Source organism: Tiliqua scincoides, chromosome 3 (genome assembly GCF_035046505.1).
Source record: "Tiliqua scincoides isolate rTilSci1 chromosome 3, rTilSci1.hap2, whole genome shotgun sequence".
Taxonomy (NCBI): Eukaryota; Metazoa; Chordata; class Lepidosauria; order Squamata; family Scincidae; genus Tiliqua; species Tiliqua scincoides.
In genome coordinates this window covers 14,314,067-14,330,037 of record NC_089823.1, presented here as the reverse complement: position 1 = coordinate 14,330,037, position 15,971 = coordinate 14,314,067, and the positions used below count along the sequence as shown (strand labels likewise).

Here is a 15,971-nt window from a genome sequence, read left to right as displayed (position 1 = left end):
AAAGACATTTTCATTATTGACTGTATGGATAATACAAATTTGGGAGGTTGGGCAAGGAAACCTTTCATACTTTTGTCCAGAATATCTTGCAGTTAAACAGATACTAGCAACAGAGCAATGCAGATGCACAGCTTCACAGTTTATTTTACAAGCTATTACACAATTATAAAATACAGTAGTTTGCACTGGGAGAAAAATCACAACAAAAAATCAGACAAATGTAGGTTTGTCTTGTTTCTACAACTTCAATCATGAAAGATGCTGCTTTTCAGAGGAACTATCCTAGAGGGAAAAGAAGTATGAGCACGGAGGTTGGTAAATGTTTTTTGGGGGGGTATATGTTTTAATTATACCATTCAGTGAATGTTTGAACTGTGGTAAACATCGGCATTCAGCACCCTTCCTAGGCATGTTTTATGAATGCTGGCATTCACTGGTGTGCTGTATGTCCCAGCTTGTAAGCTGTGCACTGATGAATTATGACAATCCCATTTTAACGACTGTCAGCATTCAGTGGTGTATCTTTCCACTTTTGAATGTCCACAAAATCCATCTGAAATTGTCATGTGGACAGTCACGGTAACATGTATACTGCAATGTGGAAATGCAAACATGTATACTGGTTGACTGCCCAGAAAGTTGGGACAGGCCATGGTGGGCTGTTGGGTGTGTACTTAGTTGCAAATATGGATTTGCCAGTCGGTATCATATGATTTGGCCTTCTGATGTGTTAGAGCCCAATCTTATTCATGTCTACTCAGGAGTAAGCCCCATTACAGTCAATGGGGCTTGCTCTCCAGTAAGTGTGGATAGGATTGCAGCCTTCCTCCACTATTGCAAAATGACAATTGTTTTGTTGGGTCAATAGGGAGCTAGCATATTCTTACTTTTTATTACTTCATGCCTGGAGTAGTACTTAGGCTGAGAAAGCAAGCTGCTTTGATTCTGCGATGCCAGCTTGAAGCCTCCCATGGGGAAGTTCCTTTTCAAACTCCAAATCCCTTCCAAGGCCACTGTTTATAATATTAAAAAGAACATGATTATAGCTAAGGACTCAGCTGATGTTCTGTTTTCATGCAGGATACAAAGCAATGAAAATCCACAACTGAAGTATTTGTATAGTCAACTACTAACAACATGATAGTTATACTATCAATATAACTAGGTCTGGAAGGAACCTGTGTCACTCTTGGGCAGCGAGAGGCAGAAATGTTAATGCTTAGCCTTACACACATCATTTCATATTGTAGGAAAAATGGAGGGGAACCCACTTCCTGTTTTGGGAAGAAAACTAGAAGTGGGTTTTTTCCCCTTTTTTTCCTACATTTTGAAATTGCCGGGAGGGCTGCAGAGAGGGTCACAGGCTCCCCAGACCCTCCAGAGAGCCATTGCAACCCCCAGGTAAGTGAAAAAAAATCCTTCCCTGCCCAGCAGCAGCACGATCAAAGTGATTGTGTTGCTTCCTATTTCTGGGCCATTTCCCTTAAAAGGGATTGGCGCTTTTTTGGTCCCCCTGGTGGGTCATGACCCACCAGTTTGGCAACCACTGAGGTAAGAGTATGTGACATTTGCACTCTCATGTCTTTCATAATACAAACACAAAATTTGGTGTCCCAGTTTTCATTTTCTCCCTCCAAACCAAGTTTCTAGTTCCTGTGGCAACAAAAGCTGCAAACAGTATGTACAAAGCCTGGTGAAATTTCAAATCAATGATATCTGAACAGGATAGGTTGTGGTGAGGAAGTGGAGTTTCAATGCTCCTTGACCCTCTGCATGGCTAGCAGAATCACAATAACTTTTGCAGATACATACAATTCTGAATTATCTGTATTAATGACGGTATAAAGCATAGAATGGAGGTGTGTTCAGACTAGTTAAGAACATAAGAACAGCCCCACTGGATCAGGCCATAGGCCCATCTAGTCCAGCTTCCTGTATCTCACACCGGCCCACCAAATGCCCCAGGGAGCACACCAGATAACAAGAGACCTGCATCCTGGTGCCCTCCCTTGCAATGGCATTCTGACATAGCCCATTTCTAAAATCAGGAGGTTGCACATACACATCATGGCTTGTAACCCACAATGGATTTTTCCTCCAGAAACTTGTCCAATCCCCTTTTAAAGGTGTCCAGGCCAGATGCCGTCACCACATCCTGCGGCAAGGAGTTCCACAGACCGACCACATGCTGAGTAAAGAAATATTTTCTTTTGTCTGTCCTAACCCTGGGTGCTGTAGGCTTATACCATAGTCTTTCGAGACTGAAGGTTGCCAACCAACCCTCCCAACACTCAATTTGAGTGGATATCCCCTGGTTCTGGTGTTATGTGAGAGTGTAAAGAGCATCTCTCTATCTACTTTATCCTTCCCATGCATAATTTTGTATGTCTCAATCATGTCCCCCCTCAGGCATCTCTTTTCTAGGCTGAAGAGGCCCAAATGCCATAGCCTTTCCTCATAAGGAAGGTGCCCCAGCCCAGTAATCATCTTAGTCGCTCTCTTTTGCACCTTTTCCATTTCCACTATGTCCTTTTTGAGATGTAAGTTAGTTGTACTTAACTGGTTTATCCCTCACAATTTGGGATCAGTTCTTCATTTTTCCCTTTTAAATATATGTACACTGAATTCCAATTCAATCCACTTGAATTGACCTCAAACCTCCACTGCCTTGTGGCTACATCCAGTTCTGGAAAAGGCTTCAGGAGTCAACCTCGAGGCAAAATCAGGAGCCGGAGTCCCTGAGGCAGTTCATGGCTGAACACAGTCACGTTCTGGCAACTCCTGCGACGCCGCTGGAACCAACCGTATTGGCTTCTGCCTTTCCATTGGACCATTCCAGCGACGTGGAGAGGGGGGATTTGCTGCATGGGTAACAGCCTATCCTCCATACCTTCTTTACCCAGGCTTCGCGCACTGGAGAGGACACTCCAACTTCGCCATACGGCGTCGGCACAACACGGGAAGCAGCAGTTTACCGGTTATAAGTCTTTGCTCGATTGGCGTAGAGCATGACGCCAGGGGCTGCTTCCGACGGTGGGAGAGATCATTGCATCTCATTGGGCAGCTACCGCCCGCCTTAAGCTGGGCAGTCCCCAGCCAGTAAGGTGTTGCCTCGCCACGGTCCGTTAACCTCATGGGGTGCGTGGGGTTTAGGGTGAAAACCGACAAGCGGATCGACAACTCTGCACCATGCAACAGAAAACAGAAAACTACTGCCCTAAAGCTGGGCACCTGGAACGTTAGGACAATGACACCTGGCTTCTCTGATGACCTGCAAGAAATAGACGACGCACGCAAAACAGCTGTCATCGACATGGAGCTGAGCAGACTGCAGATGGACATCGTCGCCCTTCAAGAGACGAGGCTGCCAGATTCCGGATCTGTCAAGGAGAGAAATTTCTCATTTTTCTGGCAGGGAAAACCACCAAACGAAACCAGGGAACATGGCGTTGGCTTTGCGGTCAGAAATACCCTGCTGAAATCCATCATCCCACCTACTGTGGGAAGTGAAAGAATTTTGTCCCTGCAGCTCCAGTCATCAGCAGGACCTATCACTCTCATCAGTGCTTATGCACCGACTCTGTCGTCTCCAGCGGAAGCCAAAGACAAATTCTATGATGACCTGGCCACCACTGTCAAGAAAATCCCTGTAAAAGAGCCATTGTTCATCCTCGGCGATTTCAATGCTAGAGTTGGTGCTGATAACAGTTCATGGCCCACTTGCTTAGGTCAGTTTGGCACTGGGAGGATGAACGAAAATGGCCAACGCCTGCTAGAGTTTTGCTGTCATCACGGTCTCTGTGTCAGCAACACGTTCTTCAACACAAAGCCCCAACATAGAGTCTCTTGGAGACATCCAAGATCAAAGCACTGGCACCAGCTCGACCTGATCCTCACCAGACGCTCCAGCCTTCCCAGCATCAAGATCACACGCAGTTATCATGGTGCTGCCTGCGACACTGACCACTCCCTGGTGTGCAGCAGAGTGAAACTGCAAACAAAGCGACTGTATCACACGAAAAAGGAAGGAAGACCTCGCATTGATACCAGCAAGACCCGGGATCAGAGAAAAGTGGAGGAATTTGCACAAGCGCTTGAGGAATCTCTTCCAGGCCCGGCCGACGCAAACGCATCCAACAGATGGGAACATTTCAAGAATACCGTTTACAACACCGCCTTGTCCATATTCGGCAAGAAGACCAACAAGGCGGCAGACTGGTTTGAAGCCCACTCTGAGGAGTTGACACCAGTCATTGAGGAAAAGAGGAGAGCTCAAGCAGCATACAAGGTCTGTCCCAGTGAGCGCAACCTGCAGGTCCTCCGAATTGCTCGCAGCAAAGTCCAACAGACTGCCAGGAGATGTGCTAACGACTACTGGCTCCAGCTCTGTTCCGAGATACAGATAGCAGCTGACACGGGCAACATCAAGGGGATGTATGATGGTATCAAGCAGGCCCTAGGTCCAACACAGAAGAAAATTGCCCCTCTGAAGTCTGCCACAGGCGAGGTCATCCAGGATCGGGCGCAGCAGATGGAACGCTGGGTGCAGCACTACTCTGAGCTATATTCCAGAGAAAATGTAGTCACTGAAGAAGCACTGAACAACATTGAGTGCCTGCCTGTGCTGGAAGAGCTTGACAGTGAACCAACCCTAGAAGAACTTCACGTGGCCCTGGACTCCCTTGCCTTTGGCAAGGCACCTGGAAAAGACAGCATCCCTGCTGAAGTCCTAAAATGCTGCAAAGAGATCATCGTCACTGAGCTGCATGAAATCCTCTGTCTCTGCTGGAGAGAAGGTGGAGTACCTCAAGACATGAGGGATGCAAACATCATCACGCTGTACAAGAACAAAGGTGACAGGGGTGACTGCAACAACTACCGCGGCATCTCTCTCCTTAGCGTTGTAGGAAAGCTGTTTGCCCGAGTTGTACTAAAGAGGCTCCAGGTACTTGCAGAGAGCGTCTATCCAGAATCGCAGTGTGGATTCCGAGCCAACAGGTCCACCACTGATATGGTATTCTCCCTTAGACAACTGCAGGAGAAATGCAGGGAACAACGACAGCCACTCTTTATAGCCTTCATAGATCTCACAAAGGCTTTCGACCTGGTCAGCAGAGACGGCCTCTTCAAGATTCTCCCCAAGATTGGATGTCCACCTTGGCTCCTCAGCATCATCAGATCCTTCCACAAGGACATGAAGGGCACTGTTGTCTTCGATGGCTCCACATCAGACCCTTTTGACATCCGAAGCGGAGTGAAGCAGGGCTGTGTTCTTGCACCAACCCTGTTTGGGATTTTCTTCGCTGTCCTGCTGAAGCAGGCCTTTGGAACTGCAACAGAAGGCATCTATCTCCGGACCAGATCAGACGGAAAGCTCTTCAACCTCTCCAGACTGAGAGCAAAATCCAAAGTCCAGCTGAAATGTCTGCGTGACTTCCTCTTTGCCGACGATGCAGCTGTCACTACCCACTCTGCCAAAGATCTCCAGCAGCTCATGGATCGTTTTAGCAAGGCCTGCCAAGATTTTGGACTGACAATCAGCCTGAAGAAAACACAGGTCATGGTTCAGGATGTGGACTCACCTCCCTGCATTACAATCTCTGAGCATGAACTGGAGGTTGTCCATGACTTTGTGTACCTTGGCTCAACGATCTCCGACACTCATTCTCTCGATGCCGAGCTAAACAGGCGCATCGGTAAAGCAGCTACCACGTTTTCCAGACTCACAAAGAGAGTCTGGTCCAACAAGAAGCTGACGGAACATACCAAGATCCAGGTCTACAGAGCTTGCGTCCTGAGTACACTTCTGTACTGCAGCGAGTCATGGACTCTTCGCCCACAACAGGAGAGGAAACTGAGTGCTTTCCACATGCGCTGCCTCCGACGCATCCTCGGCATCACCTGGCAGGACAAAGTTCCAAACAACACAGTCCTGGAACGTGCTGGAATCCCTAGCATGTATTCACTGCTGAAACAGAGACGCCTGCGTTGGCTTGGTCATGTCGTGAGAATGGATGATGGCCGGATCCCAAAGGATCTCCTCTATGGAGAACTCGTGCAAGGAAAGCGCCCTACAGGTAGACCACAGCTGCGATACAAGGACATCTGCAAGAGGGATCTGAAGGCCTTAGGGGTGGACCTCAACAAGTGGGAAACCCTGGCCTCTGAGCGGCCCGCTTGGAGGCAGGCTGTGCAGCATGGCCTTTCCCAGTTTGAAGAGACACTTTGCCAACAGTCTGAGGCTAAGAGGCAAAGAAGGAAGGCCCATAGCCAGGGAGACAGACCAGGGACAGACTGCACTTGCTCCCGGTGTGGAAGGGATTGTCACTCCCGGATTGGCCTTTTCAGCCACACTAGACGCTGTGCCAGAACCACCTTTCAGAGCGCGATACCATAGTCTTTCGAGACTGAAGGTTGCCAATACGAATTCCTAGACGAAGGCCAGCCAAGAATGTGACAAATAAATCTTCACTTTTCCTGCAGCATCTGTGTATACTCTCCTCCACCCCAGAAAAGACAATGGTTTTGCAGTAGTTAAATCTACCTGATTTTTCACAATACCTTCTTCCTATAAATATTTCACATTTTATTTCCTAAATCTGTTTTTGTTTTCTTTTGCTCATTTACTGGCCACAGAGCTTACCTTCTGAAGGATGTTTAATTCTGCATTCATCTCTGCGGAAATAAAGCTCCTCCTCAAGTACTTCCTTAACTCTCCTAGGTGGTGCAACATATATAAATTTCTTCCCTGTTTTATAAAAGACAGTGCAAAGGGATAGTTAAGGAGTTTTCAAATGGTTTGCTTTATTCCATTCAGTGGTATCAATAATTATTCTTACTTAAGATTCACATATTGATGTCAAAAAATCGTAAAAAAAAAGGGTAAGAAAAGTTATTTTAAAAATAATAATGGTTCATATAAATTACACAGGACTACGGAATTGAGGGTCAGAAAAGCTTTTCCCAAACTTTATGGTGGTTTGATTTGAATATGGGGTGCTGATTCCAAAAATGGCATCCATTTTGCCCTATCATGTCTAGTTTTGGAGATATAGTATAGCCTCATTAGTGAATTGTTCAAGCAGCTTCCTCATGAGGAAGCCATGGTATAGGCTTCCTCATGAAGAAGCTGCTTGAACCATTCACTAAAGAGGCTGTGCCGTGTCTCCAAAACTAGATAGGATAGGGCGAAACAGATGCCATTTTTGGAATCAGCATCCCAAATATACCCAGGAATTGGTGTAATGTTTAAGGAAGCAAAATGTGTGTTGGCCTGTAGTAGTGGTCCAACCAGAGCTTGATAACTCTAGTTTTCCCAGTTCAGGGCTGAAAAGGGAAATAACCTTCCAGTGATTCCCAAACCGTATATTATTGTACTTCAGCATGCCCTGAGAAATAAACTGAGTAACTAATATTCCTGTGAGCCCAAAACATCTCTCCATGAACAAGGGTGCCCACTCTCTTCTACACGGTTTACTACGCTGGTTATGTCCTTTTTGAATTAGCCTCTGTTGGGGTGCTTTGCCTCTCTGTAGAACATGGTGTAATCCTGCAGGGAGAGCACCCATGAGATACTAGACTTTGAGGAAAGGCAGCAAGTTTCCAGGGATGCACCAGACTGATGCAGAAGATACAATAACATTGTTCATCATCAGAGGATGCTACTGGCTGCATCAGGGCTTTCCTCTTTCTAATTGAGAGTCAGCCAGATCTGTGACTCATACAGAAGCACAAGGGGTAATGCTTCTCTGAGGTCAAGTCTGACAGCACAATCCTAATGGAGTGCTCCACCAGCGCAGCAGCTGCTGCACCAAACTAGAGCATCACAGATGTGCCATAAAGCACATTTCTGACTACTCTAGAGGCAACAGCACCAGCAAGAAGGCCTGTGCCAGCCCACTGGTGCTGTATCCAGACCCTGGTGCTGGTGCAGGTAAGAAAAGTGCAGAGTGGTGCAAGTGTTTCAGGAAGCTGGAACGGCAAGGACAGATCAGGCCTGGGAGGGGGCAGGAATAGCAGAGGGGGCTTCTGCCCTACATGGGGCTGCTTGGACTGCTTGGACATTAGCTGGCACAGGTCTGAGTAGCACCACTGCGCAGGCTGGAGTGTTAACTCAGGATAAGGGGAAAAATATCCCACTACCCTGAAGAGTCCTCCAGCCCGCTCATTACCTGCGGTAACTGTGGGTCGGGACCCACTAGGTGGGTCACAAGTCAATTTCCTCATACATTTCAATATTTTATTTTTAATATATTAGACTTGATGCTATCATGATATATGACTGCATCTGGGGAAATGTGACAGATCTGTACTTTTAACAGGCCACTATGTATATGCTTTTAACAATGATAGGCAATGGGGCGTACTCCTGGGCAAGTGTGGGTAGGATTGCAGCCTAGGGTGGTTAAAAATTTTCCCGCTTGATGACATCACTTCTGGTCATGACATCACTTCTGGTGGGTCCTGACAGATTCTCATTGTAAAAGGGGGTCCCAGTGCTAAACGTTTGAGGACCACTGATTTAGAGAAAAGGAACAGGTAAATTGTCTACCTCTTTTGAACACCAGAGGGTGCTGTATTATGTATGTATGAAATTAGATGCAGCAGGTTTTGATAGAAAACAAAATAATCCTTTCCATCAATACATTATTTGAACAGCCAGGGCTGGCTCTTGCAAAGGGCTCTTGCAAAGGTAGCCAGCTGGCTTGCTTCCTCCTTGCCAATTGTCACCACTGCCATTCCTCTCTAGCTCCAATCTGCACCACTGTCAGAGAGAAAGTGAAAGGTGAATATAGGCTGCTGCTGCTCCTTCTCATTTCTCTTGTCAGTGAACGCACACTTGGAGAAGGAGAAGGCAAGAAGCAGCAGAAGGACTGGTGTACTGTCATCCTGAGGTTGGCAGTGGGCCTCCTGCCGGGGGTTGGGCCTGTAAACAGCCATGCCAGAAAGGGCAAAAGCTGAAAGAACATAAGAACATAAGAACAGCCCCACTGGATCAGGCCATAGGCCCATCTAGTCCAGCTTCCTGTATCTCACAGCAGCCCACCAAATGCCCCAGGGAGCACACCAGATAACAAGAGACCTCATCCTGGTGCCCTCCCTTGCACCTGGCATTCTGACATAGCCCATTTCTAAAATCAGGAGGTTGCGCATACACATCATGGCTTGTACCCCGTAATGGATTTGTCCTCCAGAAACTTGTCCAATCCCCTTTTAAAGGTGTCTAGGCTAGACGCCAGCACCACATCCTGCGGCAAGGAGTTCCACAGGCCAACCACACGCTGAGTAAAGAGCGTGTCTTTTGTCTGACCTAACCTGCCCAACACTCAATTTTAGTGGATGTCCCCTGGAAAGAGTGGGTGGGTGGGATGGACTGTACCCTGGAGAATGTGCTGCAGCTCCTACACTGGGAATGGGTTGAATCTTTATCTTTGTAGGGTACAGGGATGGGAACAACCCTCAGGCAGGATGCTACCCCCCCCCCCAGCTTCTCACCTTTCAGTGTAGTCTGAGGGTACCGCATGGTAACATTGTGCAAACAACAAGAGCCAGAATGGTGTATTGGTTCTAGTGTTAGATGTGCACCCCAATCCTATCTGCTGGGCTCTTCCACTGGAATGCATCTTGCGCTGGCAGAAGTGCCAGGATCCAGGTGGGAGTGCCTTGATCCTGGTGCCTTGACCCTGCACACGTGCCATGACATTGTTGCACTTACTCACACTGCTGGTGTGTGCAACAAGGCTGCCAAAGAAGTTGCTGGTGGCCAGATGTGCAGGCCAGTGGTAAGACTGTTGTCTTCCAGGGCAAGGTGAGTCAGCTGTGGGGGTGGGAGGGAGAGAGTTGGAAGAATGGGGGCATTTCGGGGCAGAACTGGGGGCAGGGAAGAATCTTATCCCCTTTTGTAAACCTTATCACCCCTTTCTTTTCCACTAACACATGCCACCAAAATAGGTGGTATATGTCTGAGGAGACCCATTAGTGACTGGGCAACCTACCAGGAGGTAAGTACAAAAAGTTTTTACATGCATTTGCAGGTTGTCTGATTGCTGCACCACCACAGGATGCAGTGTGTGCCTTTTTGGTGTGCGCTGCATTGGCACTGGTGACAGGAGATAGGGTTGGGGCCTTAGACCTGGAAGATCCAGGTTCAAATTTCTGCTCAAGCATGAAACTTCCTGGGTGACCTTGGGCCTGTCACTACCTCTCAGCCTCACATATCTCACAGGATTTTTGTGAGGACAAAAGGAAGGACGGAACCATGTGCACCACCCTTAGGTTTGGAGTGTGCAGGTATATAAATTTCAGTTCCTTATTCAGACTGCTCAGAATCAGGAACCAGAAACCATTTTCATTCTCATTCCAATGTGGGATGAAATGAGTCCCTGATGCTCCATAGGATAGAGCAGGGGTCTCTAAACTTTTCAGCCGAAGGGCCGCATGAAATATCCGGCGTGGTGTCAAGGGCCGGAAAAAAAATATATATAAAACTTAAATAAATACATTAGAGATGGAACTTAGATGAATGACTTAAATGAATGAATGGATGGACTCAAATGTCCAGGATTTCCCCAAGCACCAACACAGCCCAAGAAATAAAGCACACACTTAAATGGACCCCCATTCCCCCACCCCACAAGCACAACTCTGGTTGTGTTTGGTCAACTGGGCCAGAGGCTCTCAGGGGATCAGAGGCTGGCCATGGGCCGGACAGAAGCTCTCTGCGGGCCACATCTGGCCCACGGGCTGGGATTTGGAGACCCCTGGGATAATCGTCCCACAGAAAGGAGGGTGATACTTACATGAGTGGCACAGCATAGTAGTATAAGATGGGCACAATGTACTATAAAAGGGATGGGGCAAAACTCCTTAGAATACTTTCAAACTAATCCTATGCACGTGTACTTAGAGGTAAGTCCCATTATAGTCAATGGGGCTCACTCCCAGGTAAGCATGCATAGGATTGCAGCCTCACCAATTCTATTCAACTTTCACTGCCCCTAGATTCAGACTAGGCTTAATGCCGGGGGGGGGGTGCCAATGGAGCATGGGCTACATCCTGTCATGGGTGGGCAGTCATGGGGGCCTTGTCAAGGTAAGGGAACATTTGTTCTCTTACTTTGAGGCTGCATTGAAGCTGTATCAGTGCTGGAAAATTGGATAGGATTAGGCTCTTAGTCCTCAATCCTGTGGACCAGTGGTTCCCAAATTGTGGGTTGGTACCCACTGTCGGGTTGCAACCTGATTTTTGGTGGGTCGCCAAAGGGTGATGGAAAGATCAGATAATTAATTGCCTCAAACACTGAGGCAATTCAAAAATCAGACACTGTAGTTGCTAATTACCCTTCTAAGAGCTTAGCTCCTACAGTTTGCAAGATAGCTGCTAACTGCCCTGCAAGGAGCTGAACTCCTGCAGTTTGCAAGCATGTATAAATATTGGAAGATAAATGTTTGAGGGTCTTTTTTCCAGTTATTATTACTTATTTATAAATAAATAAACATTTCTTTCTAGATCTCCCTTTTTAAAAAAAAAATCTAGTAAACCTAAGTGGGTCCTGACAGAGTGTCATTTAAAAAAGCAGGTTCTGGTGCTAAAAAGGGTATACACACTTTTCATGACAGTCTATCCCGTTGAACAGCAGGGCTGCTTCTGAGAAGACACATATAGGCCTGTCACAGCAAAATCCTACTTGTGTTTACTCAGAAGTGTCACTGTGTTCAGTGAGTTTACCCCCAAGAAAGTGAGCACAGGTTTGCAGCCTTGGTCTTGCTTCAAGGGGACTGAGGCAAGACCCTCATGGGAAGGGCGATTCTGCGTGCCCCCGCTCCCAGCAGGTGGGTAACAGTGGAAGGAGGTCTAGAAGATCTCCTCAGGTCAGTAGTGTAGCTAGAGGGGTGCAAAGCACTAAGTTTTACAGGCGCCTGAGAGCCCAATCCTATCCACACTTGCCTGGGAGTAAGCTCCATTGACTCTAATGGGACTTACTTCTGAGCAGACATGCATAGGATTGGGTTCTGCATGTGCCGTGCAAGTGACCCCTTCCTTTCTGGCCATTCTGGGTGGGAGCAACACAGAGGAGAATGCATTCACCTTTATTTTGCTCCCACTACCAGAATGGCTCCAAAGGAGAAGCGGAGGGGCTGCCACAATGGGGGCCCCTGCAAAACCCAGTGCTTTGCCCCCCCAGCTATGCCACCGCCTCAGGTAATGGTAAAACCCCAACCTGTGTGGTGGAGGGCTCAGGTAGGGAAAGCAGAAGAAGGGCTGTGTGCCCATGGAGAGTGGTGGCAATGCCCCCTTCCTAGTGCAAGGGAAGTGTGTGTACATGTGTGTGTGTGTGTGTGTGTGTGTGTGTGTTGTGGCTTCATGTGTGCGTGTGCGGCTTGTGTGTGTGTGTTGTGGCTGTGCGTTTGCTGTAGCTTTGTGTGTGTGTGTTGTGGCTTTGCGCGTGTGTGTTGTGGCTTCGTGTGTGCGCGTGCGGCTTGTGTGTGCGCGTTGTGGCTTTGCGTGTGCTGTGGCTTTGTGTGTGTGTGTGTGTTGTGGCTTCATGGGTGCATGTGTTGTGGCTTTGTGTGTGTGTCTTGTGGCTTCATGTGTGTGCGCGTGTGTTGTGGCTTCGTGTGTGTGCGTGCGGCTTGTGTGTGTGTGTTGTGGCTTCGTGTGTGCTGTGGCTTTGTGTGTGTGTGTGTTGTGGCTTCGCGTGTGTGCGCGTGTGTGTTGCGGCTTCGTGTGTGCGTGTGCGGCTTGTGCGTGTGTGCTGTGGCTTCGCGTGCGTATGTGATGCGCGTGTGTTGCGGCCCCTCACCCCCCGCCCCGCAGCGGTTGCACTCACAGGGCGGCGCGCCGCTGTCCCCGCACTGCGCAGAGCTCGGGCTCCCCGAGTGGCCGCCGGCCCCGGGCTCCAGCAGGGGCTCCCCGACGCCCGGCGCTCTCATGCTCTCGCCGCCCCTGCAGCCGCACCCAGGCACAGGGACGCGCCGCCCGTTGCCAGGGCAGCCCCGGGAGCGCGAGACTCGCCGCGGCCCCAGGGAAGGAGCCGGCACGGCCCTTGGACGCCTTGCCACTGCCGCCGCCCTCTTTGAAGAGCCCCCGATCAGCGCAAAGGCCCCTCCGGGACAGCCTCCCGCAGGTGGCAGGGAGTTCCGCAGACTGATCGCATAGGAACACAAGAAGAGCCCCGCTGGATCAGGGCAAAGGCCTCTTTAGTCTGGCCTCCTGCATCTCAGAGCAGCCCACCGGATGCCTCGGGGACCACACCAGACAGACCTGCACCCTGGTGCCCTCCCATGCGCCTGGCATTCTGAGGTAGCCCACTTCTAAAATCAAGAGGTTGCACATACACATCAGGGCTTGTATCCTCTGACGGACTTTTCCTTCAGAAATTTGTGCAATCCCCTTTTCAAGGCATCCAGGCCAGGCACCATCACCACATCCTGTGGCAAGGAGTTCCACAGACTAATTACACACTGGATAAAGAAATATTTTCTTTTGTGCATCCTAACTCTCCTGACACTCAATTTTAGTGGATGTTCCCTGGTTCTGGTGTTGTGCGAGAGGGAGAAGAGCATCCCAATATCATGTGGCAAGGAGTTCCACAGGCTAATTACATGCTGAGTAAAGAAATATTTTTTTTCCTCTGTCCTGACTCTCCCAACACTCAATTTTAGTGGATGTCCCTGATTCTGGTGTTGTGTGAGAGGGAAAAGAGCATCTCTCTATCCACTCTGTCCATCCTCTGCATAATTTTGTATGTCTCAATCATGTCCCCCCTCAGGCGCCTCTGAAGAGCCCCAAACTCTGCAGTTTGTAAGGGAGGTGCCCCAACCTGGCAATCATTTTGTGCACTCTCTTCTGCACTTTTTCCCCTGCAAGCTGCAGCCCCCAAAACAAACACTGGAGCGGCACAGAACAAGCAAAGTTAGTGCAGTTTGTGGCAGGGGGGAGGGTTTTGAGCTACCTGTTGGATTCCTGGATGGTATATTTGACATAAGAGTGCCATACTATGCATGTCTTGTCAGAATGGGATTTACTCTCAGGAAATTGTGAATAAGATTACAACCCAAATGTAAAGTGGCTTTCCTTAAACTAATCTTCCTGTAATGGAGGGGGGGGGCACAGATGGGAAAGTGAGCTACTTGTCTGGGATGCACATGCCCCCTCTGGTACTATCTAGGAACAGCTTCTCATACCCAACCCACTACAAACACAGCTGTTTTCTGACAAGTGCAAGAAGTGATTTAGGTGCTCCCTTCCTATGCATACAGTCTGATCTAGAGGTTGCCATAAGTCCCAGTGTCTGGGTCAAACTTCCAAGCATGCTCATTTCCCACCACATGCACCACTGGGGAGCATGTAAAGGCCAGAATGGGCCATCAATAATAAAACTGATGCAAAAAACAGCTGGGTGCTTGGAGTCATTTGAGAACAATATTTTAGACCTGAAACTGTTCCAGTGGCATGCTTTTATTAACCCCTTCCCAGCGCAGTCCTGTCTAGAACAGGAACGGAACAAGCTGAAAAGAACATTTTTAAACTCAACATCTTGCAAAATACAGTGGCATTTCATGGACTTAGTATAGAGGAGCAGTTTGGAAGAAACAGTGTGCCAAATAAACAAATGCACTTATTTGTTTTTATTCATAAATGCTTCCCTTGCTTTTCCTGTAAATTTCAGCAAGGCTATGTTTGTTTATGCAATAGACCACTAGCTTAAGATAGCAGTGGCGGCGGCAGCAGCAGCAGCATGACATTCTTTGTCACTTCTTCTAGCACCGCTATCTCCAGAAGCACATCACAACCCAGCTGAACATGTGGAAGAACTGTAGCTCAGTGGATAATCAAAGCTTTGTGTGTAGAAAGCTCCAGGTTGATATCTGAAATTCCCCATTAAAAGCAATTCAGAGACAGTACTGCCAGACCAGCAGTTTGACTCAGTACAATAGCTTCTTCTGTTCAGACATTCATCTCGTATCCCTTTGGACCGTGACTCCATCATCCCCTTCCTTCAAACACTAGTGAACCTCTTTCACACCATCAAAGAAATGCTGGCTCATAAATGAGTTTAGAAAAACCTTTTGTTTATGAAGTGCTCTTCTACAAACCTCAACTTAGACATTTCCCCTTACAGTCTTGGTTCCATTTCAGAGGTTTGTTAGGAAGTTAGAACAGATGCAGTTTGGAAAAGCACTATTGCATCTGTGCAAAAGCACAAGGCTAGATAGACTGCACCTGTGCAAAAGACTGGCCTGCTTGTCCATAAGATAGGACATCCATAACTTGGGGACCTAGTATGTTGAGAATTCCTATAGGAGCACCACATACTAATTTTGTCCTATCTGCAGGTTATTGCAATGAATATTTTATTCATTATACAGTGCTTCTCAAACTGTGGGTCAGAACCCACTAGGTAGGTCATGAACCAATTTCAGGTGGGTCATAAGAACATAAGAACAGCCCCACTGGATCAGGCCATAGGCCCATCTAGTCCAGCTTTCTGTATCTCACAGTGGCCCACCAAATGCCCCAGGGAGCACACCAGATAACAAGAAACCTCATCCTGGTGCCCTCCCTTGCATCTGGCATTCTGACATAGCCCATTTCTAAAATCAGGAAGTTGCACATACACATCATGGCTTGTACCCCGTAATGGATTTTTCCTCCAGAAACTTGTCCAATCCCCTTTTAAAGGCGTCCAGGCCAGACACCATCACCACATCCTGTGGCAAGGAGTTCCACAGACCAACCACATGCTGCGTAAAGAAATATTTTCTCTTGCCTGTTCTAACTCTTCCAACACTCAATTTTAGTGGATGTCCCCTGGTTCTGGTGTTATGTGAGAGTGTAAAGAACATTTCCCTATCCACTCTGTCCATCCCCTGCATAATTTTGAATGTCTCAATCATGTCCCCCCTCAGGCGCCTCTTTTCTAGGCTGAAGAGGCCCAAACGCCGTAGCCTTTCCTCGTAAGGAAGGT

At 48.1% G+C, this 15,971-nt stretch overlaps 1 protein-coding gene across 1 annotated transcript; it reads right to left on the bottom strand.

Annotated features, from left to right (window-relative positions):
* Positions 1-223: 223 nt before the first annotated feature.
* On the bottom strand, positions 224-12,933 carry C3H11orf97 (chromosome 3 C11orf97 homolog). Its single transcript, XM_066619499.1, has 4 exons — positions 12,831-12,933; positions 6,644-6,748; positions 888-1,013; positions 224-282 (listed from the first exon to the last, which is right to left on the bottom strand). The coding sequence occupies exons 1-4, from the start codon at positions 12,931-12,933 to the stop codon at positions 278-280; spliced, it is 339 nt and encodes a 112-aa protein (XP_066475596.1). The 3' UTR covers positions 224-277.
* Positions 12,934-15,971: the final 3,038 nt, after the last annotated feature.

Bases quoted from the DNA above. Each gene is read 5' to 3' on its own strand.
- C3H11orf97 (XM_066619499.1), bottom strand. From the start codon at position 12,933: ATGAGAGCGCCGGGCGTCGGGGAGCCCCTGCTGGAGCCCGGGGCCGGC. The intron at 6,749-12,830 runs GTGAGTGCAACC...TTTATAAAACAG, and splicing joins GGACAGCGGCGCGCCGCCCT to GGAAGAAATTTATATATGTT. The intron at 1,014-6,643 runs GTAAGCTCTGTG...TATTATAAACAG, and splicing joins AATTAAACATCCTTCAGAAG to TGGCCTTGGAAGGGATTTGG.